General features: G+C 40.5%; 1 protein-coding gene across 6 annotated transcripts in view; it reads left to right on the top strand.

Annotated features, from left to right (window-relative positions):
- The first annotated feature begins 1,577 nt into the window (after nt 1–1,577).
- The window catches only part of RPRD2 (regulation of nuclear pre-mRNA domain containing 2), a 95,217-nt gene continuing 69,987 nt past the window's right edge, over nt 1,578–26,807 (top strand). For 3 of the 6 annotated variants that reach the window (XM_072766635.1, XM_025983003.2, XM_025983004.2), the window contains exon 1: nt 1,997–2,862. In XM_072766635.1, the coding sequence (XP_072622736.1) occupies nt 2,658–2,862 (205 nt within the window). In that variant the 5' untranslated portion in view covers nt 1,997–2,657. Of the gene's footprint in view, nt 2,863–26,807 lie in introns of all 6 variants that reach the window. The other 3 variants (XM_025983002.2, XM_072766636.1, XM_072766633.1) reach the window with 3 other exon arrangements.

Below are 26,807 nucleotides of genomic sequence, written 5' to 3'. Positions count from 1 at the left end.
TTTTTTAAAAGATTTTTATTTATTTATTAATGAGAGACAGAGACACAGGCAGAGGGAGAAGCAGGCTCTACGCAGGGAGCCTGATGCGGACTCGATCCTGGGACCCCATCCTGAGACCCCAGGATCAGGCCTTGAGCCAAAGGCAGACACTTTGACCGCTGAGCCACCTAGGCGTCCCCATGAGCAATTTTTTTGACTCTCTACCTTCAAAATATATCCAGGATCTGACACCATTTCTCACTATCTCTTTGCTACCACTTTTGTACAATCCATCATTTCCTTGTCTGGATTATTCCAATAGCCTCCTTGACTGGTGGCTCTTAAATCTGTTTTCAACATTGGAACCAGTTAAAAAATTACACGGCCTTGTAACTTCTCTCTCTCTTTTTAAAAAGATTTTATTTATTTATTCATGAAAGACACAGACAGGCAGAGACACAGGCAGAGGGAGAAGCAGGCTCCATGCACTCCATGCAGGGACCCCAATGTGGGACTCGATCCCGGGACTCCAGGACCATACCCTGGCTGCAGGCAGATGCTCAACCGCTGAGCCACCCAGGGATCCCCGCGTTGTTACTTTTCTTAAAACTCCGTTGCTTAAAGGGTCTCCGCATCTCCAACTTAAAAGCCAAAATCCTTACAGTGGCCTGCAAGGTCTTACACGAACTCTCCCTCTTCACCTCAGACCTCATATTCTGCTACTTGTGCCCCTTCTTACTCTTTCCAGGCACAGTAGTCTCCTTTTTCTTCCTCAAATATGTCAAGATATAGTTTTAAGTCCTTTGCCCTTGGCCGTTCCTTCTGCCAGCTGCTGTTCCTTCTTCTCTCCCTTCCCCATACCTGGTTGGTTATCTTATTCTCAGCGTTCAGATATTGTCATTTCCTTCCAGAAGCCTTGCTGGATCACCAAACCATTTCCCTTCCCATATAGGCTCACACACACAATATCCTCTCTCTTCCTTACACTGCTTCAGAATTCTTCATAGAACTTGTTACTTTCTGATACATATTTGCTTATGGCCTCCTGCAACTAAGCACCACAGGGAGATTTTTGTTTTGCTGTTATACTTACCAATGTCTAGAACTGTACTTGACACAAAACATTCAAGAACTTTTATATGAATGAATGAATGAATGAATGAATGAATACTAGAGATGAGCTTCACAAAACATGTTCCTTGCCTCAAGAAGCGATGAATCCATCGGGGAGAGGTAAAAGACTTAAATAATTGCATGTGCTCAGTGAAACACATGAGCCTCCAAATCTGTCCAGAGGATTTACATAGGCAGATACGATGGAATTGTTCATCCAGGTTGTGCTAATCAATAGAATAGCCAGGATTCTTGTAAACTATAATGTATTATGCCATAGTGACCGGCGAAGGTGAGATCACGTCTTGCTTTTTATTCTTTCCTCGTCTCGAAAATTTTACTAGGAAATTTTTCGCTTCACTTGAAACTTCCTCTTACCACATCTAAAGAACCTACTGGCTATGAATGGTATCGTCCAAGGGGAGTGTAAAATATTGTTTGGTCTGGGAGTCTGCGTAGTGAACGGCTCACTGGAGCTGGCGCATGCGCACCTTTTGAGACCCTGCAAGATGGCTGCCGGCCACTTTGTCGCGAGTCGGTGCCCCAAGGAGTTAGCGGCGGCGGCGGCAGCTACCAGAAAGTAACAGTAACCTCTGAGCGGTGGGAATTTCCCGGCCTGTTGTGGGAGCTGGACATCCCCAAGAGGGGGACCTCCCTAGGAAGTAAAGGGCAGGACAGAGCGGTGAAGCCCCTCCCCCAACCTCTCCTAAGTTTGACCAATTCCCTCACCCTTCCTCCGGTTTTTCCTCTTAGCCCGCTACACGCCGGTCTGCTGCGCAGGCGCACAAATAATCGTAGCGCCTCCTTGGTCCTTGGGACTTGCAGCCTTCTGCGCGCGCTTCTCGTTCTTGTCCTTTGATTGGCCAGGCCGCCCCGCCATCACGCCTCCTCTGCTTTCTAGGTTGAGAAGGAAGCGGGGAGGCGGGGCGAAGCAGCGCGTGCGCGATACTGTTGCTGTCCCTTTGCTGCTATTGCGTTGCAAAAAAAAAAAGTCCTGACTAGGTAGCCTTGGGCCTTTTCTGTGCTAGAGGAGCTAAAGGAGAAAGATTTCTGCAACTGAAGGGGTAATCGGATAGTATTAAATTTAAGGTATTAACGCCTACCCTTACAGGAGTGTGGCGACAGGAGTGGGGACGAGCCTTAGCTTTGAGAGCTGAACAGTGTAAAACCATTAGTTTCGGGGCCAGGCGTTTTGAAAGGCTTTGCAGGATCTGTTTTCTGCGCAATTCTTCCCGTGACTATTGACTGGTTTAAACACAACCCCTTGAACAATTCTGATAAACCTTCGATGCCCGCAGCCCCTCCTTACAGCGTGTAGGAGTCACCAGCGTGCCCAGCAGCTGGTCCTCCCGACCTACCTCCAGAAGAGCCTAGCGCGTGTACCCTCCCCACCCCCTGACCTCCCTCCCCACCTGCGGCTTTCACGCACTCGCAGTGATTGTTTTGCCCGCTCCGGCTCCGGCTCCCGCTCCCGCCGCCGCCGCCGCCGCCACCGCCACCCCGCCGCCGCCGCCGCCGCCGCCGCCGCCGCCAGAGGAGCAGCAGCGCTTGTGCAAACCGGGAAGATGGCGGCCGGCGGCGGCGGAGGCAGCAGTAAGGCCTCCTCCTCGTCGGCCTCTTCGGCAGGGGCTCTGGAGTCCTCGTTGGATCGAAAATTCCAGTCGGTAACTAACACCATGGAATCTATTCAAGGCTTATCGTCCTGGTGTATAGAGAACAAGAAACACCACACTACTATCGTCTACCATTGGATGAAGTGGCTCCGGAGATGTGAGTGTCGGGGGTGACTAGGGAAGGGGAGACTGGGGAAATGGGAGGAAATCCTTCCCGAAACGCCTGGGGTTTTCCCTTGGAGCCACTGCATTCGGTTGGCCTTGTTCACATTAAAGCTTTGACGCGAGTGTTCCCAAACCCAGACTCCATTCCTAGGTAGGGTTGTCCTGAGCTGCAGGAGGCTCATCGTTTCTTGAAAATTTTTATCAGCTACTTAACTGACTTGGTCTGTGTGACCTTGGGCCGTTGGGCCCAGATCTTCAGAAATTTAGGTATTATTTCGTTTCAGAGCCTTTTAAGGTGCTGTTATCTTTATTGAACCTTCGCGGAAATTATCGCGTCCGTTTATTTCACAGAGGCCTTGACGTGCTGATTTCTGGTTTTCTTGATGATGGACAAGCTATGGTTCAAGCAATAGCAGAGCCACTCACTTGGTTGGAATATTTTGGACCGCTCTGTTTTACACTGACCTAAAACTCGTGGTGTTATAGGAAGGGCCTTACTTGGATGAATGTTACGAAGTAACAGGAGCTCTACTTAGAACTGAGCCGACCACCTGGGAGGTTTCCTTGTACCTGAGTTTGCTGCAATCAGATAAATACGGGCTTCTTGATACCGGCCAGAAATAACTGTAGTCGGTATCATCATTAGTACCTTAAAATGAAAACATGTCCAGCTACTTTTCAGTCACTTGAAATACCTTTTTAAAGAAATGGGTTTGCCTTCAGAGGTAAAACAGGAAATCAGGAAATGGGCTTTTTGACTGTATAATACATCCCCCCCACCCCCCCGTTACTGCTTTTTTGTATCCATCGGAGATTTTTTTCCACTTTGCTTTTTTACTACAGAAAGGAGGTATAGTAAACTGTCAGGAAGCAGGGATTGTTTCCAAAACATTTCAAATCTCTTAGCAGTAAGTGTTGGAAAAGTCATTGTTGTTTCCTGCTGAGAAGAGGAGTTAACCCTAAATCCATATATATCTATTTGACTTTAAGGTCTTTTGTTGCTTCTTGCCTATGGCATGTTACCAGTGAGACCCATCATCCAGTTACTCTTCTTATTCCACTTCTACCATTGTCTTTGTAATGTTTTGATTTGTGTTTACGTCTTGGGGAACAGATGGATAAAACTTACAAAATCATAGGCCCCAATCTTCAAACTATTTGTGTATATAAAGTTATTGGTGGAGATGTTTTGTGCCACTTTGAATATATGCTGAAAAGATTGTAGGACCAAGACAAGATTATCTATATTTACTTTCCAAGAAGTAAAATTAGAACATACAATATAGGCAGCCTGGGTGGCTCAGTGGTTGAGCCCCTCCCATCAGCCCAGGGCATGATCCTGGAGTCCCGGGATCTAGTCCCACATAGGGCTCCTTTGCGAGGAGCCTACTTCTCCTTCTGCTGGTGTCTCTGCCTCTCTCTCTGTCTCTCTCATGAATAAGTAAATAAAATCTTTTTTTAAAAAAAGAAAAAGAACATACAATATAAAATACGGTAAGTCATTAAAGGCTCACATATTAAGTATCTGCTATGTGTATTGCCATTTACAATATATCTATTTCATTATATTTTAAAATAACTCTAAGAGGTAGATTTTTAAATTTTTTTATCTTTCTTTAAAGATTTTATTTTATTTTATTTTTTAAAGATTTTATTTATTTATTCATGAGAGACAGAGGGGGAAACAGGCTCCATGCAGGTAGCCCCATGTGGGATTCGATCCCAGGACTCCAGGATCACGCCCTGGGCTGAAGGCAGGCGCTAAACCGCTGCGCCACCCAGGGATCCCTAAAGATTTTATTGATTTGAGTGAGAGCACTAGTGGAAGAGGTATGGGGGGGCAAGAGAGAGAATCTCAAGCAGACTCTTCTCCCCTCCCTCCCCATGGGGCTCCATTCCAGGATACTGGGATCCTGACCTGAGCTGAGGGCAGCCACTTAACCATCTGAGCAACCCAGACACCAGAGGTAGATTTTTAATTTTTATTTTTTTAAGTTATTTTTTAAGATTTTATTTCTTTATTCATGAGAGACATAGAGAGAGGCAGAGACATAGGCAGAGGGAGAAGCAGGCTCCCTTTGGGGAGGGGAGCCTGATGCAGGACTCAATCCCAGGACACTGGGATCAGGACCTGAGCCCAAGGTAGATAGATGTTCAATGACTGAGCCACCCAGGTGCCCCCAGAGGTAGATTTTTTAAATCATTGATTTACAGGTGAGGAAACTAAGGCCCAGAAATGTTAGGTAAATTGTTTAAGGTTACACAGAAAAAGGGTGAAGTTAGAATTTGACTCCACCATGTCAGATGACAGTGACCACATTTAACTTTGTAATAATGGTTTCAAGATTTAAAAAAAAGAAAAGATTGTTCTTTAATGTGCTTGGTACACCAGTGGTAGCAAATGCTCCTGTGAGTCTGAGAACATGCGCTCTCTCTCTCTCTCTCTCTCTCTCTCTCTCTTTTTTTTAAAAACATTAGTACTCGGGATCCCTGGGTGGCGCAGCGGTTTGGCGCCTGCCTTTGGCCCGGGGCGCGATCCTGGAGACCCGGGATCGAATCCCACGTCGGGCTCCCGGTGCATGGAGCCTGCTTCTCCCTCTGCCTATGTCTCTGCTTCTCTCTCTCTCACTGTGTGCCTATCATAAATAAATAAAATTAAAAAATAAAAATAAAAAAATAAAAACATTAGTACTAAATTATACAAACATTTAATGTTTCCTACCTTTGAGTTCTGGTGCTTTAATCGTATGGTTACATCATTTGCAAGACTGAGTTGGTTCCTGTACCTGTCTTGTGGGATTTCATATGACAATTAGAGTTTTTTTCTAGTTAGCAGTAAGAGATAGACTGGAGCCAGAAGTTTTCTGCCTCTACTATTGTTGATATCTTGCCTGAGCTTATTTCCCTTGTATTGATATCTTGAGTGAAAAAGTGATTGCTGTAGTTAGATAATACTTCATTTTGAAGTGCATTATATATAATTTGTATAGGTAAATGCATTAGGCTTTCTAAAAACTTGATTCTTTTTTTTTCTTAGTGGAATAGAACTTCCTAAACTGTTAAGTTATTTGTAGTCATTTTGTCTTTACATTTAATGAACATCTATCTCAGGGTAAATCCTTTTGAGATAAAGTTTCAGGAGAGTGATGAAGGGCACAGTGAAAATAGTTTATGCATTAAGCCTCATTTAGTTTCATATTTCTTTACAGTTGGGATTATTTTAGTTTGAGTTTGTTTCTAAGTCAGCTTTAGGCAAGTTTGTGAAGGAGGTCTCTCTGATGGTCCCAGACTTTGTGTCGTTTTCCTGATGTCACTTTTGCCTCTCTTTTTTGTTCTGGCATCCATTACTTAGGAATTGTGTTTATTTTTTATTTTTTTAAAGATTTTATTTATTTATTTATTCATAGAGACACAGAGAGAGAGAGAGGGGCAGAGACACAGGCAGAGGGAGAAGCAGGCTCCATGCAGGGAGCCCGATGTGGGACTCCATCCCAGGACTCCAGGATCTTGCCCTGGGCTGAAGGGAGGCGCTCAATCGCTGAGCCACCTAGGTGTCCCAAGATCTAAACTTCTTTTACTGTGGTTTACAAGTTCCCACACCACCTGCCCTGCCTACTACCTCTCAGACTTCTTCCAGTTCTGTTTTTGCATCATTTAGAGGCAAGCTCGTGTATTACCTTCAGAAAGGCCCTTCTCTTATTTAACCTTATTCCAGGTGGTCCCTGCACTTGGTTTCCGTCACTTCACATTATTTTCAGTATATGAAATTACCTTGTTTATTTGTTTATATGTTTTTTTGTTTATCTTTTCCCACCAGATTACAGAGCTAGGTCTTCTTTGCTGCTATATCCTCAAGCAACTAGAACAGTGTTTGACACAATGTAAGCAGTCAATAAATACTTGTCAGCATAATTTTGTGTATTAATCAAGAACTTGCATTGTTTTAATTTCTGTTTATCAGAAAGAAATGTTTGTAATTCAGTGAAAGAAATGTTCAATTATGGTTGTCAGGTTCAAGATATGGCTCTTTTTGTTTTGTTTTTGTTTATTTGTTTTCTAGATATGGCTGTTTTTGGACTTGATATGCAGTTGACCAGATTTTCGTTTAATTTACTTCATTTATTTCTCATTTTAAAATGTGAAATAGGAATCAATGTAGAAAAATGCAGACATAAGAATTAGACCTATATTTAGACCTTAGTTCCTTCATTTAATACCTGGGTGAGGGGTGCCTGGGTGGCTCTGTGGTTGAGCGTCTGCCTTTGGCTTAGGTCATGATCTCGGGGTCCTGGGATCGAATCCCACTTCAGGCTCCCTGCTCCATGGGGAGCCTGCTTCTCCCTCTGCCTGTGTCTCTAACTCTCAATCTGTGTGTCTCATGAATAAATACAATCTTAAAAAAAAAAATGAAAATAGGTCCTATCATATAAAAAACATTCAGAGTATTTATTATAATGACAGTGATAATACAGATAAAGATTGTCTTAAAATCCTGAGTATCCAGAATAATTACAGCAGAACTTTGTTTTGGGTATAGTGCTGGAAATTCCCAGTTAGGGGCAGATGGATTGGACCAGACTCTGTAATGAATTAGCAAGTCCCCTGAAGAATTAGTAGGACAAAATCGAAATTATTGTGTTCGTTAAATTTCCATGTCTTCTAACCCTTGAATGAGTTGGTTTGTTTTAGAAGGTGTTATGAGAATTTAAGTGAGTTTTTGAAGAAAATGGGGATATAGGAGAGTAGTGTAATTTGTAGAGCTAAAAATCTGTTAAGTCCCTTCAGTTATTTTTGATACAAACTTTAAGTATTTACACCCCAACCTTGACCTTCTGTTGAGTATCCTATTTTAGTAGTTATCACCTTAATGACCAATCTTTTTTTCTTCTACTCCCCTTACCCTCCCCCTCCCCCTCACTTGAAGGAACTCTCAGTACAGTCTTTTTTTTTTTTTTTTTTTAAGATTTTATTTATTTATTCATGAGAGAGAAAGAGAGAGAGAGAGAGAGAGAGAGAGAGAGAGAGAGGCAGAGACACAGGCAGAGGGAGAAGCAGGCTCCATGCCAGGAGCCTGACGTGGGCCAGGGCCAGATCCCGGGTCTCCAGGATCAGGCCCTGGGCCAAAGGCGGTGCTAAACCGCTGAGCCACCTGGCCTGCCCATTCCACAAAAGAAATTGTTATATAGAAATAGTCTAGCAAAAAAAAAAAAATTATCTTTTTACAGGATTAAATTGTTGCAGAAAGTTTACGAAGTGTGGTTACCATTTTTTTAATTTATGACAGTGGTTTCTCAGTTTGGGCCTCAGGGATCCTTAGATAGACCCTGAAGATGGTGATAATTTTATAGCTAACTTTTATCCAGTGGTTCCTATGTGCCAGGCACCTTTCAAGTATTTAATACATACTAATTAATTTTAGTCTTCATAGCTCTTTGAAGTGTAGGTGTTATGATCTGCATTTTACAGATAAGAAAACAGACACACTAAGAGATTGATTAATTTGCCAGTGGTTACAGAACTATTACATGATAGAGCTAGGATTCAATCCAGGAATTCTGGATTTAGAGTGTGTATAGCCACTATATTATACAGCCATTCTGATTCACAAAATATTTCCTACCATGTAGAGAACTCTTGACTACTTGCTCATTTATTCAAGAGAAGGCCATATAGATTAACCAGAATGTTGAGATGTTAAATCTTTGTGGGTGTTTTGTTTTTGTTTTCTGTGGCACAGCTGATTATCTTGTGTGAATTTTGAGTTCTGATAGGCATTTTTGTTTTTGCTTGAAAACTTGTTAGCTATGAAACCTGACTACTAGATAAAAATTTCTAAATGTGAGGTGCATTTGGATTAAATAATAAAAGTAGTTTCTTTCTTTCTTTTTTAAGATTTTATTTATTCATGAGAGAGAGAGAGAGGCAGAGACATAGGCAGAGGGAGAAGAAGGCTCCTTGCGGGGAGCACCATGTGGAACTCGGTCCCAGGACCCTGGGGTCACGACCTGACCCAAAGGCAGATGTTGAACTATTGAGTCACCCAGGTGTCTCTCTCTCTCTCTCTCTCTCTCTCTCTTTTTTTTTTCTTGAAGTAATCTGTACACTCAGAGTGGGGCTTGAACTCATGACCCCAAGATCAAGAGACACACAGTATACAGACTGAGCAAGTCAGGTACCGCATAAAAGGGTTTTCTTGACAAAAAAATTTGAAGCGCAGTACTGATAAGTGGGGAGTGCGGTCTGCTTTTGTTTATTTGATATTCCACAAATCTGAGCGTCTGGGACCATTTCTGCTGCTTTGGTTTCTGAAATGTAGTTACTTCTTTATTTACTGTTTTTTGGGGGCACAGATTTTAGAATTTTTATTACTTTTTTTTTTTTTTCTTCAAACAGCAGAGGCCAGGACGCCTGGGTGGCTTAGTTGGTCAGTTAAGCATCTGCCCTGGGATCAAGTCATGATCTCGGGGGTCCTGGTGTCCAGCCCTGCACAGGGCTCCCTGCTGAGCAGGGAGTTTTCTCCTCCCTTTTCCTCTCCCCGGCTAGTGCTCTCTCTCTTTCTTAAATAAATAAATAAAATCTATAAAAACAACAGAGGTCAACCACAGATATGGACCTCCAACAATAAAAGCAGTATCTTGAAGCACCTTGGTGGCTTAGTCGGTTAAGATCTGCCTTCCGCTCAGGTCATGATCTCAGGGTCCTGGGATCAAGCCTCGTATCAGGCTCCCTGATCAGTGAGGAGCCTGCATCTCCCTCTCCCTCTGCCTGCTGCACCCTCTGCTTGTGCTCTCTGTCAAATAAATAAGTAAAATATTAAAAAAAAAAAAAAAAAAGCAGCCTGGGTGTCTCAGCGGTTTAGCGCCACCTTCAGCCCAGGGCATGATCCTGGAGATCCCCGACAGAGTCCCCTGCATGGAGCCTGCTTCTCCCTCTGCCTGTGTCTCTGCCCCTCTCTCTCTCTCTCTCTCTCTCTCTGGGTCTCTCATGAATAAAAATAAATAAACAAACAAAGAAATAAGTAAAATCTTTACAAAAGAAGTAAATAAAAAGCAATATCTCAAGTGCCAGATACTGAGTATATTAGGTTTCCTACTTAGTAATATCTGTATCTACCTAATAAGTCACAGGGTAATAGTTGTGAGTTTCTATGATGTGATCCAAAAGCCTAAAAACAGAAAACAAACGCAAAAGCCTAAAAGCAGCTGGCATAGTTAACTGTTTATTTTCTTTGTAATCCGTCCTTTGTAGCAGGTATGTAGGCTAGACATTTAGAATATATAACAACATTGTCATAGGCATAAAGCTTTTTATTTTTTAAAATATTTTATTTATTTGTTTGTTTGTTTATTTATTTGAGGGAGCAAGAGCATGAGAGGCGTGAGGAGTAGAGGGAGAAGCCAACTCCCTCCTGAGCAGGGAGCCTGATGCAGGCTTGGTGGGGGCTTGGTGTAGGGCTCAATCTCGGAACTCCACGATCATGACCTGGAGCTGAAAGCAGATGCTTAATAACTGGGCCACCCAGGTGCCTGGTGTAAAGCTTTTTAATTACATGTCATATGTATATGAACGAGTAATACAGGGGGACTAGATACAAAGTCTAACTATGAGTAGTATCAAGATGAATTTTACTTATAAGTCCCGGGATTATATTCAGTTCTTTTACGAATATTTGTTGAATACCTGTTGTACTAAGCACTGGAGATACAGCATGTGAACAAAATGGAGAAAAATGCCCTTTTGGAGCTTATATTCCAATAAGGGGAGATAATAAACAAGATAAATAGGTAAAATATTAAATATATTAGAAGGTAAAAATATTAGAAGTACTGTAGAGAAGTATAAAGCAGGATAGGAAAATACAGAGCGTTATAGGAGTTTGCAGTTTTAAATTAGGTGGTTAAGAGAAGGCCTCACTCAGAAAGTGATATTTGTGCAGACAGATGAGGTATTAAGCAATATAGATAATGAGAGTGTGAGGAGAATGTTCTAACACAAAAAGAACAGAAAAATACAAAGGTCCTGAGATCTGCCTGGGGAGTTTAAGGAAGAGCAAGAAAGCTTTTGTGGTGAAAAAGGAGTAGTTTAGCAGATGAACTCAGATTATGGTGGGTGATAGTGGAAGGAGGGGCACATCACAATGTTTTATAGGTATTTTAAGGACTTTGGCTTTCATTCTGAGTGAGATGGAGAGCTATTTGAGCAAAGGAGTGATGTGAACTGATATATATTTTTAAGTGAGCTCTAGGCCCTCTGTGGGGCTTGAACTCCTGTCCCTGAGATCAAGAGTCTCATGCTCTACCAACTGAGCCAAGTAGGCACCCCCCATGATTTATGTTTTTAAAAGGTCATTCCGATTGTTGCAAACAGGGATACCAATTAGGTGTCTGTTGTAGTAACCAATTAGGTGTCTGTTGTAGTAATCCTGGAGTAAGATGTTAGTGGTTTGGACCAGGTTGTGGCCTGTGGAAGTGATAAGTAATTTAATTCTGGATCTATTTTGAATGTAGATCTAATCAGATTTCTAGATGGATTAAACATCAGGTAAGAGAGGGAAGTAATCCAGAATGACTGTTTTTTTTTTTTGCCTGGCTAGAAAGAGTTGATATTTATTAATATGAGGAAGGCTATAAGTAGAACAGATTTTGGTAAGAAGATCAGAAATTTAGTCCTTTTTTTTTTTAAGATTTTATTTATTTATTCATGACAGAGGGGGGCGGGGCAGAGACCCAGGCAGAGGGAGAAGCAGGCTCCATGCAGGGAGCCCGATGCAGGACTCATCCTGGGTCTCCAGGATCACACCCCAGGCCGAGGGCGGTGCTAAACCGCTGGGCCACTGGGGCTGCCCAGAAATTTAGTTTTGAATGTTAGGTTTGGATTGCCTATGTTTTAAAATATCTTCATTGAGATATAATTCACAAATATAAAATTCATTCATGTAAAGTGTACAATTCAGTTGTAGTATATTCACAGAATTAGGCAACAGTCACCACAGTGTGTGTGTTTAATGTATAGGTTGTCTTTGGAGCCGCAGGGCTAGAAGAGATCTACATCAGAATTAAGTATAGATAGAGTAATACGTGTAGATAGAGAAGAGGTCGAGAGAGAAGGATTTATCTATTTATTTATTTATTTATTTATTTATTTATTTCAGATCCCTCTTTCTGCTTATTTAGTCTAATGTGTTCTTGGCTTATATTCTGAGGTTTAAGGTAAACCTTATTTCAGTTCCCCAAAGAAGTAATAAATCTATTTTGAGCTCTTGAATGTTTCTACTCTTGGTTTAGGCTAAAAGCACTTATGGATTAGTTAGGCAGTAGCTGTATCATAATTACCAACTATAAAATTATTGCATAACTGGTTCTCTCTCTCTCCTTTGGATGCTAAGATCACTTCTTCTTCATTCTATTGCCCTAAATTCATAGAGATATAGATTATATTTTCCATGTTTCCTGACAGTGTTCAAAACATGAACTACCTAATTATGACATATAATTATTGCAATGGTATGTACTAAATGAGCTTTTTTTACTTGGATTATGATACTTTTATAATCAGTCATTATATTCTTCATTTAGCTGGGTTGTCTCTCAACTGCAGAAGGGTGATGATACAAACGTGGCCCTAGGTGGGTTTGAAGCCTTGTATATGACATAATTTTGTTATATATTCCATAGTAAGCTAAATGTTAAATTATGTAGCAAGTAAACATTCCTATAACTAAAAGTGTGAAACAATATTGACAAACTTCAAATTATTCTTTGTTATGGAAAGGAAAATTTCATTGGCAGTGGAAAAATGCTAATTAATATTTGCTCAAATAGGTCACACCAAAATTACTGTTTTGTCTGCAAAGAAAGGGTAAGTGTGTATATGTGTATAATTTTTTTAAAATTTTAATTATTAGAGAGCATGAGCTGGGGAAGGGGGGGGGCTGAGGGAGAGGGAGGAGACTCCCCACAGAGGGTCTTGGGGCTAGATTTCAGGACTCTGAGATCTTGACCTGGGCTGAAGTCAGATGTATAACCAGCTGAGCCACCTAAGCACCCCTGTATGTGTACAGTTTCTTAGGGAGTAGAGGGTTACTGATTTTATTTTTAGTGATTGGCTTCCTGCTTTTCATAAACTAATAAATAATAGATGCATCCAAATTAGTTTTTCTCCTAAGCTTTTGTCAATTAGTTATGATATTTGTTTTAAAATTTCAACTGTCTGGGCAGCCTGGGTGGCTCAGCAGTTTAAGCGCCTGCCTTCTGCCCAGGGTGTGATCCTGGAGTCCCCGGATCGAGTCCGACGTCCGTCCGGCTCCCTGCATGGAGCCTGCTCCTCCCTCATGCCTGTGTCTCTGCCCCCCGCCCCCGTGTGTGTGTGTCTATCATGAATAAATAAATAAAATCTTTAAAAAAATAAAATTTTAGCTGTCTGAGGTGTCTGGGTGGCTCAGTGGTTGAGACGCCTTTGGGTCAGGGTGTGATCTGGGGATCCTAGGATCAAGTCCCTCATTGGGCTCCCTGAGAGGAGCCTGCTTCTCCCTCTGCCTCTCTCTCTCTTTGTATCTCATGAATAAATAAATAAAATCTTAAAAAATATATTTCAACTATCTGAGAAGTAAGGATATAAGAGGTTTTTTAATGTCTAGAAGAAGTTCAGAGACTAGTAAAAATTACTCAGGAACTTAATAGTGTTATACAAACCAGCTAGACTGAGTTTCTCATCCGTTTGTCAAGGAAACAAGAAATAGTTGGTGTTCTGTAGTGCTTTCAGATCCCACTGCTCCCACAGATTTTAATTATAGAACACTGGAGGAATGCACATCTTGTAGAGAAAGCAGTAGAACCTAGTTACTCTTTTTGGAAAAAGGCAACAATCCCATCTATACTTTGGAAAATTAAAGTTTTTCTAAGATATGACAGTTTTTAAAAAAAACAAATTTTGATGCTTACAAACATTGAAATAGAGCGTCTTTGATGAAAGAAAGTGTTCAGTGTGCTAGGTTTATTTTGTTTGTGACCTTTATCTTTCCCTCCTCTCTTCCTCCTTCACTCTCTAGTGGTTAGTTTCTTTTTTTTTTTTAATTTTTATTTATTTATTCATAGAGACAGAGAGAGAGAGAGAGAGAGAGAGGCAGAGGGAGAAGCAGGCTCCATGCAGGGAGCCCGATGTGGGACTCGATCCCCGGTCTCCAGGATCATGCCCTGGGCTGCAGGCGGCGCTAAACCGCTGCGCCACGGGGGGCTGCCCTCTAGTGGTTAGTTTCACTTTGACTCTTTAGTTCTTTGGTACCCACTAGCAAAGAGAGTGTGTTTCTTTATTACCCTTTAGTAGCACTGTTACAGGGAGATCTCTTATTTTTTTATTTTTTTAAATTTTTATTTATTTATTTATTCATGAGAGACACAGAGAGAAGGCAGAGACATAGGCAGAGGGAGAAGCAGGCTCCTCCCAGGGAGCCGGATGAGGGACTCGATCCTAGGATCCCAGGATCACACCCTGAGCCAAAGGCAGACACTCGACTGCTGAGCCACCCAGGCGTCCCGGAAAAGACCTTTTAATGTTAGAAATTAGAGCTTACCATTTTGAAAAAATATTTATTTATTTGAGTTTATTTAATCTCTACACCCTATGTGGGACTCAAACTCACGACCCCAAGATCAAGAGTCGGATGCTCCTCTGGCTGGGTTAGCACCCACCAGTTTTTATTTTAAAAATACCAGAATGGACCCTGTACCGTTTTTGTGTTCCCTTTACCATCAGGTTAATTTAAAAATTGTAGCATAATGCATTATTTTAAAATGATGATCTCTGTGTCCAGGGGGCAGTCATTATTTGAATTATTAAGGTTTCTTTTATAGTGTGTTCCTATGTCCAAATACAGAGGATTTAGAAAATGAAGTTAGAAATACTGTGTGCTTGCTCTGTGGAAAACTCTGTATTGGAATTATAAGGAACTTAATTCTTAGTAACTTAGGAATTGAACAAAAATAACTGGTTCTGGGAAGTCTGATAGTATGAGGTTTTTATAGGTTTTTATATGCTGTAACATTTTAGAAGAGAGTATCACTTTTTGGTTGGGGTGAAGTTGTCATAGGTATACAAACATAGATTACCTATAATCTTGACATCAGCTCTGCAAGATATGAATTGTCCCTAGTTTAAAATTTTATTTTATCTATTTTTTTAAAAGATTTTATTTTTTTATTCATGAGTGAGACATGGAGAGACACAGGTAGAGGGAGAGGCAGGCTTCCCTTGGGGAGCTTGATGGGGGACTTGATCGCAGCACCCTGGGATCATGACTTGAACCAAAGGCAGACGCTCAACCACTGAGCCACCCAGGCACCCACTTTAATATTTTACAAATTGAGGAAAGTTAATTGGTTATTTGAGGAAATTGTCAGAACATTTATTGCATAGAAAAAGGAAACCAGGGATCCCGGGGTGGCTCAGCGGTTTAGCGTCTGCCTTCGGCCCAGGGTGTGATCCTGGAGTCCTGGGATCCAGTCCCCCATCCCGCTCTGCATGGAGCCTGCTTCTCCCTCTGCCTGTGTCTCTACCTCTCTCTCTCTCTCTCTTTCTCTCTCTCTCTCTTTCTGTGTGTGTCTCTCATGAATAAATAAATAAAATCTTAAGAAAAAAAAAAGGAAAAGGAAACCATACCTGATTTCAGAGTAGCTAAGCTGTAAGGCTAATTTTCATTTATTTGTTTTATGTAGGCAGAAGGTTAAAGTGAGAGAAAAAAGAAATGCAGTGGATTCAAAGCCTGAGTTACTTACAAGTACTTTGTTATTATTTAGCAACATTCTTTATTTAATTTCCAGTCATTTATATAGTCAACTTCACAAATGTCACTAATAAATTTAATGATAGCTAACAATGGTACACTAGAATGTGCAACTCTTGAGATCTCAGGGTTGTGGGTTCAAGTCCTATTTTGGGTGTAGAGATTACTTAAAAATAAAATCTTAAAAGAAATGGCCTACATATATCAAGTTCTTATGTGATCTCCTTCAGTATAAAAACTCATGAGGTAGGTACTGTGTAATTTTTATTACTGTGTAAGTGTACAATTAACTACACTGATGACAGGCAAAATAATATAAATGATAAGTGAAATACTTCATATCTTAGTGAGGGAAAATAAATTGAAGGTACAAGGATGGTAAACAGTAGAGCTAGGATTCAAATCTAAGCAGACTTTTTTTTTTAAGATTTTATTTATTTATTCATGAGAAACAGAGTGTGAGAGGCAGAGACACAGGCAGAGGGAGAAGCAGGCTCCACGCAGGGAGCCCAATGCGGGACTTGATCCTGGGACTCCAGCATTACGTCTTGGGCTGAAGGGAGGAGCTCAACCGCTGAGCCACCCAGGCATCCCCCTTTTTTTTTCTTTAAGGAGTGAATAGGAGCAGTGCGAGAGAGGGAAAACGTAAGCACACTCCATGTTCTGTGCAGAGCCCCACATAGGGATCAATCTCACAACCCTGAGATCATGACCTAAGCCAAAATCAAGAGTTGGATGCTTCACTCACTAAGCCACCCAGGCGCCCCCAAATGTTTTTTTTTTTTTTTTAAGATTTTTTTTTATTTATTTGAGAGAGAGTAAGTGGGCATGGTGTAGGGTTGGGGGAGGAGCAGAGAGAGAGAGAGAGACCTACCCAGATGCTTCACTGAGTGTGGAGCCCATCATGGGGCTCCATCCCACAATCCTGGGATCACAAACTGAGCTGAAACCAAGAGTTGGATGCTTAACCACCTGTGCCACCCAGGAGCCCGCAAATCTAAGCAGTCTGGCTCCAGAGTGTATACTCCACCATCATGCTAGATTGCTTCCCACTTCTTTCCAAGTTTATTGGTATTTTGTAGTGTTCCATAGGCAGTATGTTATATATGGTGTAATGGTTTCCGAACAGCATTGTGCTTATTTTTTTCCAATTTCATTGAGATATATTTGATGTATAACATTGTGTAAGTTTAAGGTATATATTGTGATATTTGACACACAAATGTATTGCAAAATAATTACCACAGTAAGGTTAGTTAACATATCACCTCACATAATTACCTTTTTTTTTTTTTTTTTTTAGTGTTTTTTAAGATTTTATGTATTTCAGGGAATCCCTGGGTGGCTCGGCAGTTTAGCGCCTGCCTTTGGCCCAGGGCATGATCCTGGAAGTCCTGCATCGGGCTCCCTGCCGGGAACCTCCTTCTCCCTCTATTTAAGTCCCTGCCTCTCTCTCTGTCTCTCATGAATAAATAAATAAAATCCTAAAAAAAAAAAAGAAAAGATACAGAGAAAATTAAACATGACAGTGAACAGAAATAAGAGTATGAATTTGTACTTTTTTTTTAAGATTTTATTTAAAAAAAAACGATTTTATTTATTCATGAGAGACACACAGAGGGAGAGACAGAAACACAGGAGGCAGAGGGAGAAGCAGGCTCCATACAGGAAGCCTGATGCAGAACTTGATCCTGGGACTCTGGGATCACACCCTGAGCCAAAGGCAGATGCTCAACTGCTGAGCCATCCAGGCGTCCCTGAATTTGTACTTTTTACAAACTGTAGCATTTCCCCAAAAGTGATATTTACATGTCAGTATCAGAGTTTAGGAACTATCATGTTAAACCTTGTTTCGTGCTGCTGAATGTTAGTGCAGTTAATAAGGTGCTTTATGAATTTCCAAGAGGCAGGGGGATAAAGATATTCAGCATTTTCCAAACTTACTTGACAATGGAATCTTTCTTCTTTAACCATCTCACATGATTAGTGTTCCATGGAACACATTTTGGGAAACTTTGTTAAAGTTTTTTCTAGGGCAGCCCGGGTGGCTCAGCGGTTTAGTGCCACCTTCAGCCCAGGGCATGATCTTAGAGACCCAGGATCGAGTCCCGCTTGGCGCTCCCTGCATGGAGCCTGTTTCTCTCTCTGCCTGTGTCTCTGCCTCACTCTCTCTGTGTCTCTCATGAGTAAATAAATAAAAATAAAAATTGAAATCAAATCCGTGAAGCCAGAGATTTAATATAGTTCATATTTTTAATATTATCATTAAAACATAAAGTAAAATATAAATTTATACTATATTAAATATAGATAATCTTCTAATATAAATCATTAGCAGCTCCTGGCTTTGCTGCTTCCTTTGACTTTGGGCTTTTTGCCTGGGTCACCTTTATAATTGCCCTGTGTGATACAGGTGGCTAGATTGGACTTAAGCACCTTTTTTGCCATGTTTAATTACCCTGACTAGTGCTTTCAGAACCATCTGTCTCTGTTCAGTAGTTCAAAATTACTGGTTTTCATTTTTTTAACCAAGTTTGGAAACATTAACCTAGTGGAGATCTAAATCCTTTCTTTCCCCAAGGATCTTTCCTTTGGGTTCTTGCCCTGAGATGCAGACTCACCCTATAAGTGGGGGGGGGCGGGTGTGAAGAGTGGAGGGGATTGAGCCCAGGGAGTTTCTGAGCTGGGTAGTAAATAGTAGTAAATAGGGTAATGAGTTTGTGGTGAAAGTGAGAGGGGTGGTGATGGATGAGTAGGTGAGGGAAAGATAACCAAGGAAGATGAATGAAGCTGCTTTTGTATAATGCCAACAAAAGTGTTGTATTTTGGGATTTAAAATAGCACAGTAGGGGATCCCTGGGTGGCGCAGCGGTTTGGCGCCTGCCTTTGGCCCAGGGCGCGATCCTGGAGACCCGGGATCGAATCCCACGTCGGGCTCCCGGCGCATGGAGCCTGCTTCTCCCTCTGCCTGTGTCTCTGCCTCTCTCTCTTTCTCTCTGTATGACTATCATAAATAAATAAAATTAAAAATATATAAAAAAAAAAATAAAAAAAAAATAAAATAGCACAGTAAACTGTAATGCCTGAAGCTGATTATAGTTACTAAAAATAAATAATATATTTCGGGAAAATGTCAGGAGTCCATTATAAAATCCAACAAATGACCAAGATTCGAATTAGTATAGCGGTAATGGGGAAGGCAGAAAAGATCTAAAAGGTATTTAAAATGTGGAATTTGATAGAACTGGCTGACCAGCTGGATGTTGGGGATAAGAGGAAAGCTTGGAAGACAGAGTCTGTGGATTCTGTCTTGGATGGCAGAGAATTTGGGAGGAAGAGATAGATAATAAAAGTAGGCTTCAGTATATGGATTTGGGAATGTTTGGAGAGCATCTGAGAAGAGTTGTTTGGTAGATAATTAGCCTTATAAATGGTGCTTATAATCCTAGTATTGGCTAATATTTATTGATAGTTATGGGCTTGATGCTCTCCTAGAAATTCTATGTGTATTATGTCATGTAATCTTGACAACCTTTGAATGGATAGGTACTATTGTTATTCCATTGTGTATGAGGAAAGCACTGTTTAGAATGGGTCATACAGGGGCACCTGGGTGGCTCAGTGGTTGAGTGTCTGCCTTTGGCTTGGGTCATGATCCCAGGGTCATGGGATCGAGTCCCACAACGCTTCTCCCTCTGCCTGTGTTTCTGCCTCTCTCTGTGTGTCTCATGAATAAATAAATAAAATATTTTTAAAAAAATGGGTTATTCAGTTGGAAATGGGGCTGGGCTTTGAAACTGGTTCTGACTCAAGAAAGATGTTCATAACCACTTTATTGTATTTGGTGGGGGAGGGGGAGATTTGAACTAGAGTTGCAGACTTGGGAGTTGTAGACATATTGGTAGTAGTTAACGAATGAATACTTCAAGGAACAGTGTTTGAGAAGAGAATACGGCCAATGAAAAAATCTTGGGTAACACCAGAGTTTCAGAAGTTAGCAGAAAAAGAGTTGTCCTAAGTAGATGCGAGAGGATCAGAACAAAGTGATTTTTCAGAAACTAAGGAAAGAAAGTTTGCCAGAGGAATTTTGGTGGAGATGGTTTTGGGAAGGAGCATGATTATTTTGGGCAGAAGGGTAAATAGAAAGACCTCTATTTCTGGTGATACGTGACATTAGATTTTGTAGGATCTTCCCACTAAAAACAGCAACAACAAAACAACTAAATCCTGCAAAAATTGCAACAAATATTATTTTTTAAAAATATTTTATTTATTCATTCATGAGAGACACAGAGAGGTGGAGGCAGAGGGAGAAGCAGGCTCCCTGCAAGGAGCCTGATGTGGGACTCGATCCCCGATCCCAGACCATGCCCTGAGCTGAAGGCAGAGGCTCAACTGCTGAGCCACCCGGGCATCCCCAAATATAATTTTTTAAATAAACTTGTAATTTAATTAAATTTTTTATTTTTTCATTTTTTAAAGATTTTATTTATTTATTCATGAGAGACACACGCACAGAGAGAGAGAGAAGCAGAGACACAGGCAGAGGGAGAAGCAGGTTCCATGTAGAGAGCCCAACGCGGGACTCGATCCCAGGTCTCCAGGATTATACCCTGGGCTGAAGGCGGCGCTAAACCGCTGAGCCACCAGGGCTGCCCCCTAATTTTATTTTATTTTATTTTTTTTTTCCTAATTTTATTTTTAAAAGAGATTTTAATTTTTTTGTTTGAGAGAGAGCAGGTACATGTGAGCAGGGGGAGGGACGAAGAGGGAGGGGAAAAGAATCTCAGGCCGACTCTATTCTAAGCACAGAGCCCAGTATAGGACTCGATCCCAGAACCCTGAGATCATGACCTGAGCAAAAATGAAGCATCAGATGCTTAACTGATGAGGCATCCGGTGCCCCAGTAAACTTTTTATTTTATAGTAGCTTTAGATTTACAGAAAAAGGGCAGCACCACCTTTGGCCCAGGGTGTAATCCTGGAGACCCAGGATCGAGTCCCACGTTGGGCTCCCTACATGGAGCCTGCTTCTCCCTCTGCCTGTGTCTGCCTCTCTCTCCCCACCCCCCACCATGTCTCTCATAAATAAATAAATAAATAAATAAATAAATAAATAAATAAATAATCTTTTTAAAAATTTTACAGAAAAGTTATAAAGGTTGTATCACCTGTGTCTGCTCTTGTTAACATCTTACAATAGAAAAAAAAATAACATCTTACAATAGTATGGTGTCTTTGTTAAAACTAATGACTTAGTATTGATACATAATTATTAACTAGAGTCTGTACTTTTTGCCTAATGTCTTTTTCTGTTCTAGGCTCCCATCCAAAATTCTGCATTATATTTAGTCATCTTTCTTTAGGCTTCTTTAAACTTCAACAGTTTTAAGCAGTACTATTTGGCTATTTTGTGGAGCATCCTTCATGATTAGCTGAGGTTATAGGTTCTTGAGAAGAAGCATGCAGAGGTAAAGTGCTATTTTCTTCACACCATATCAAGAGTATCCTACAAGACGACTTATCACTGATGATGCTAACCTTGACTGAGGCAGTGTTTATCAGGTTTCTTCACTGTAAAGTTATTCTTTTTCCCCTTTTATCATACTGTATACTTTGCAAAGAAGTCACTGTACACAGTTCACACTTAAGGAGTGGGGAGTTATGCTCCATCTCCTTGAGGGGGCAGTATCTATGTAAATTATTTGGAATTCTTTTTTTTTTTTTTTAAGATTTTATTTATTCATGATAGTCACACAGAGAGAGACAGAGAGGCAGAGACACAGGCAGAGGGAGAAGCAGGCTCCATGCAGGGAGCCCGACGTGGGATTCGATCCCGGGTCTCCAGGATCGCGCCCCGGGCCAAAGGCAGGCGCCAAACCCCTGCGCCACCCAGGGATCCCTGGAATTCTTCTATATAGAAGGTTCCATGCATAATTTTTAATTCATTACTGGGTATGCTAAAAAAGTAAGGATGCTCTGTAAGGGTCTGTTCTCACTTATAAGAGTGAAGAATCCGCTAAAACAGGACAGTGAACAGTGAGCCAACAGAAAAGGCAAGATTGCCTCCAGGGCAAATGGCCATATTAGCATTAATGGGAGATGTTGTCTTTGGCCCATAGCAAATATAAGAACCCTCTGAGAAGGATGCTAAATTGGACCAAGGACTAGTTTCCATCCTCAGTTCACCAGAGCAAGTGCAAATACATTTTGAGAGGTAGCCTTTTCTTTTCTCTTTTTTTTAAAGATTGATTGATTGATTGATTTGACAGAGAGAGTTTGCGTGCACACACAAGCAGGAGGAGTGGCAGGCAGAGAGAGAGGAAGAAGCAGGCTCTGTTCAAAGCAGGGAGTCTGACACAGGGCTTGATCCCAGGACTCTGGGATCATGACTCAAGTTGAAGGCAGATGCTTAACCGACTGAGCTACCCAGGCAACCCCAAGAGAAATAGCCTTTTCTGGTTAAGCTCTCTGAATTACCACAGATAAAATTCAACAAAATATAAATTCAAAATTAAAAAAATAAAAACTAAAATAATAATAATAATAATAATAATAATAATAATAAAAACTACCAAACACAAGGAAATAAGCCAGTATGAGTGAGATTTGGTAGAAAGAAACCCCTAAAGATTTAAACTATTAGAATGATAAAATATAAAATATAAAATGTTTAAATCAATAAAAGGTAGAATCTAAAATACAGTAGGAAATGAAAGACTCTCAGACTTGGTTATATAGATTTTGTAAAGGAACCAAGTGAAATGTTAGAAATGAAAAATATAGGGGTGCCTGGGTGGCTCAGTCTGTTAAGCAATCTGCCTTGGGCTCACATCATGTTTTCAGTATCCTGGAATTGAACCCTGCATTGGACTTCCTGCTCAGCGGGGAGTCTGCTTCTCCCTCTCCCTCAGCACCACCCCCCCATCATGAGTGCTCTCCGTCTCTCTCAGATAAATAGATAAAATATTTTTTAAAAAAGAAATGAAAAATATAATTGTTGAAATTAAAAGCCCAATGGATGGATTGACTGAAAAATCTAATTTCTCAGAATATAATGTTGAAAGATAAGTTGATAAGAATGATAATGAATCTAACATATGTGTGATTGAAGTCCTAGAAGGAGAGAATGGAGAACAGGTGATACTTGAAGGAATAATGCTGAGAGGTCTGAAGAATTAGTGAAAGACCTGAATGTACAGGAAGCAGAATGACTATGAAGGAGATTAAATAAAAAGAAATGCATACCTATACACTCTGTGGCTAAACTGAATACTAAAGTAAAAGGGAGGCCCTTAAAAACAGATAGAATAAATAGCTTGCAAAGGAAGATAGACCAATAGCAACAGTAGTAGCTAGAAGACACAAGATAAAACTTTCAAGTGCAGAGAGAAAACAACTATCAATTGAGAATTGTATACTTAGCAAAGCTATTTTTTTTTTTAAGATTTTATTTATTCATGAAAGACAGAAAGGCAGAGGGAGAAGCAGCCCAATGTGGGATTTGATCCTAGGACCCAGGACCACGAACAACCCAGCTGAAGGCAGATGCTTAACCAACTGAGCCACCGAAGTGCTCCCTCTAAGTTATGTTAGATGGAGAGAAAAGTATGAACTTTAAAATATTTATTTATTTATTTTAAATTAATACCTCTACACCTAATGTGGGGCTCAAACTCAAGATCAAGAGTTGAATGCTTTTCTGACTGAGCCAGCCAGATGCTGCAGAATGGTTTTTAAAGATTTATTTTCTTATTTTGTGTGTGTATGTGAGAGAGAAAGCATGCATGCACACAGGGGTTGGGGGGAAGGAGGAGGCATAGGGGGAGAGAATCTCAAACAGACTCGGATTCTGTGCTTAGTGCAGAGCCCTATGTAGGGCTCGATCCCATGACCCCGAGATCATGAGCTCAGATGCTCAAGCAGTTGCACCACCCAGGTGTTCTCTGCCCCAGAACAATTTTTTAAATCCATGAGCAAACAGCTCAGCTGTGTGATTAACCAACATTGAATCATGTATGAGCAGAGTTTGGGTTATAATCAACTTTTTAAAACATTTTGCTGATTAAATGATATGTGCATAATTATTATTCTGTGTGGTTATTAGGTATAAGTAATTAAACAACTCATGTAAATCTCTGTATTTAGTGTTACTATAGCAGACCAAGGCAGACCAAACATTTTTGAGGTCACCTGAGAAGACAATTGACTTGAAGCTCTAAGACTTCTTTGAAGATGAGAGTTTCCAGGAGATTGGGCCTCTGATTTTTTTGCAGCCTAGATGTTTCAAGAGCCAGAACAGAGCAAGGGAGTTGTAGGATTGGAGGAGGTAAAAACCATAAAGCCTTTTTCTTTCCATTTTCAGAGGCCAGAGTTAGAAGTAAGAAACTTGTCATACATACTTAGTTTAATTCAATGGCATTTTTTTTCATATACTTACCTGATACATACCAACCTAGAAAGAAAACTGAGAGAAAACAACTACACTTAGTGAAGTATTTCACTTGTTCTGTAACAGTAGTAGGTACTACAGACAGATATTTCACATATATTATTTATTTATTCCTTCCAAATGTATTTTGAACTATTGCGTTCATTTATTTTAAAAGTATTTTTTATTTATTTATTTATTTGAGAGAGAGACTACAAGGAGCCTGATGTGGGGCCCAATTCCAGGACCCTGAGATCACAACTGAGCCAAAGTCAGACACTTAACCCACTGAGCCATCTCAGGCTACCCCTATTGTGTTCATTTTTAAGATATGGAAATTAGGGGCACCTGGGTTGCTCAGTGGTTGAGGATCTGCCTTTGACTCAGGATGTGATCCCAAGGTCCTGGGATCAAGTCCCACATCAGGCTTCTCAGGGGGCCTGCTTCTCCCTCTGCCTATGTCTCCACCTCTCTCTGTGTGTCTCTATGAATAAATAAAATCCTTAAAAAAAAAAGATGATACGGAAATTAGGGCTCAGAGACATGTCATGACCCAGTTAGTAGTTACTGAGGTACAGTTTGAATTAATGTCTATCTGCGTCTAATTTCCAACGCCATCCTCTGAAAGGAATGAGAATTCTGATATGTGGATTTGAGAGAGGATTATGCTTAGCACTTAAGATGGGACAGATTACATTATTTATTTGATACTATTTGATACTCCTCTTTTCATTATTTTCATAATGGTGAAAAATTAGGTCAAACTTTGAAAGAGTAAATGTTTTATTTTTTTTAAATGTTTTATTTTTTAAAGTTATTTATTTATTTATTTATTTATTTATTTATTTATTTATTTATTTATGAGGGAGATAGAGACACAGGCAGAGAGAGAGAAGCAGGCTCCACGCAGGGAGCCCGACGTGGGACTCGATCCCTGGTCTCCAGGATCACGCTCTGGGCTGAAGCAGCTCTAAACCACTGAGCCACCCGGGCTGCCCAAGAGTAAATGTTTTAAAAGAACCTGGGGCAGATTATCTGAGACTCTATAATAACAGACATAGAAGGTGGAGTTGGTTAACAAGGGACAGGAGTAAAAGATTCCTTCTCCTTCATATCTTAGGTCATTCCTTAGTGTCATCTAGGGGAACCCAGAAAATTTGGGGTTAGTTGATGAGAGAGAGAAGCAGACAGTTTGGAGCAGAGGGGAAGAGGATGCCTGGATGGGGGTGATTTTATTTTATTAAAGATTTTATTTATTCATGAGAGACTCAGAGAGAGAGAGAGAGGCAGAGACACAGGCAGAGGGAGAAGCAGGCTCCATGCAGGGAGCCCGACAACGTGAGACTCGATCCCAGGTCTCCAGGATCACACCCTGGGCTGAAGGTGGTGGTGCTAAACTGCCGAGCCACCTGGGCTGCCCATGAATGGGGGTGATTTTAGAGGGATGTCTTGGTAAGTATTTATCCAATAGAAAGTGTTGTATACCTGCTAAGTAGTTGATTGGCATTGAGATGCAAAGCCACTGTGCTCAAGATCTCTTGGTCTGGTGGGGAGACATTTGTCAATGAATATTTTCAACTCCAAGTGAACAATACCATATCTATGCACAAGGTGTTTTAAGCAGTATTAAGGAAGAACATGAAGTGTAGCAACATAGTGGAATTTTCATTTTATTTTTAATGTATTGTTTTGAATAAATAAATATATTCCCAAATCAAATTCCAAAAAGTATATAGTAAAAAATGAATTCCTCTACTTTAACTGCCCCTGCCTCTCTTGGTCCCTTGGTTTCTTTATGCTGAGGCATTATTATTAACAGTTTGTTATCTTCTCAGAGGTATTCTCTATGAATATAAAATATGTTTGTATTTTTTGTGTACCTATAGTGGCATACTTCACCATTGTGCTTTTCACCTTATATCTTGAAGAAGATTCTAAACTTGTGTTTAATAGTTATGTGCTATTTAGTTGGATTTAGCCAATCTTCTTTTAATGGACTTGCAGGATATTTCTAGGCTTTTGTTGGAAGTAGCACTGCAGAGAGTATTTTTATACGAAGTTTGTGCATGGGGGCAAGCATATCTGTGGGATTAATTCTCCAGTAATGTGGAGGATGGATTGAAGGGTAGTCAAACTAGAGGCAGACATCACTTATTAGGAAGTATTAATGATGAAATACTAAAGTCAGTGGCAAAAGGAGTGGGGAGGGAGAGAATGAATTACAAATCATGGATTCTATCAATTCTAAGATGCACATTTTTCCCCCACATTTTAACATGTTTGAAATCAGTGTGTATTTTATAGTCAATAGTTTCATTGAGTTATTTGGAAGTACTTTGTAATTTTCTTCATGGTTTATAAAATGGTGCATGTTATAAACAGTGGTATCATAAATTCAATAAAATACAGTGAAAAGGAGGAAGGATTGACAGGAGTTAGATGTAGAAAAAAGGGGGAAGTAAGAGTCAAGATCAGCAAACCGTTTTTGTTTTTCACATTCAGTATTAAACCATTTTACAGTTTTCATATGGTCTTCATATTTGATTAATGGTTACATCAATTTGTTAATTTTATAAACCAATTCCACTCTTGATGGATATTTAGATTCTAATTTTCTTTTGGCTCTTTATAGATCATTGATAACACCAAACAGTTTTCTGTTTAGAATTATGGAAGGTGTGACACCTGGGTGGCTCAGCAGTTAAGCGCCTGCCTTCAGCTTAGGGCC

Source organism: Vulpes vulpes, chromosome 8, assembly GCF_048418805.1.
Source record: "Vulpes vulpes isolate BD-2025 chromosome 8, VulVul3, whole genome shotgun sequence".
Taxonomy (NCBI): Eukaryota; Metazoa; Chordata; class Mammalia; order Carnivora; family Canidae; genus Vulpes; species Vulpes vulpes.
This window is presented reverse-complemented; position numbering and strand designations above follow the sequence as displayed.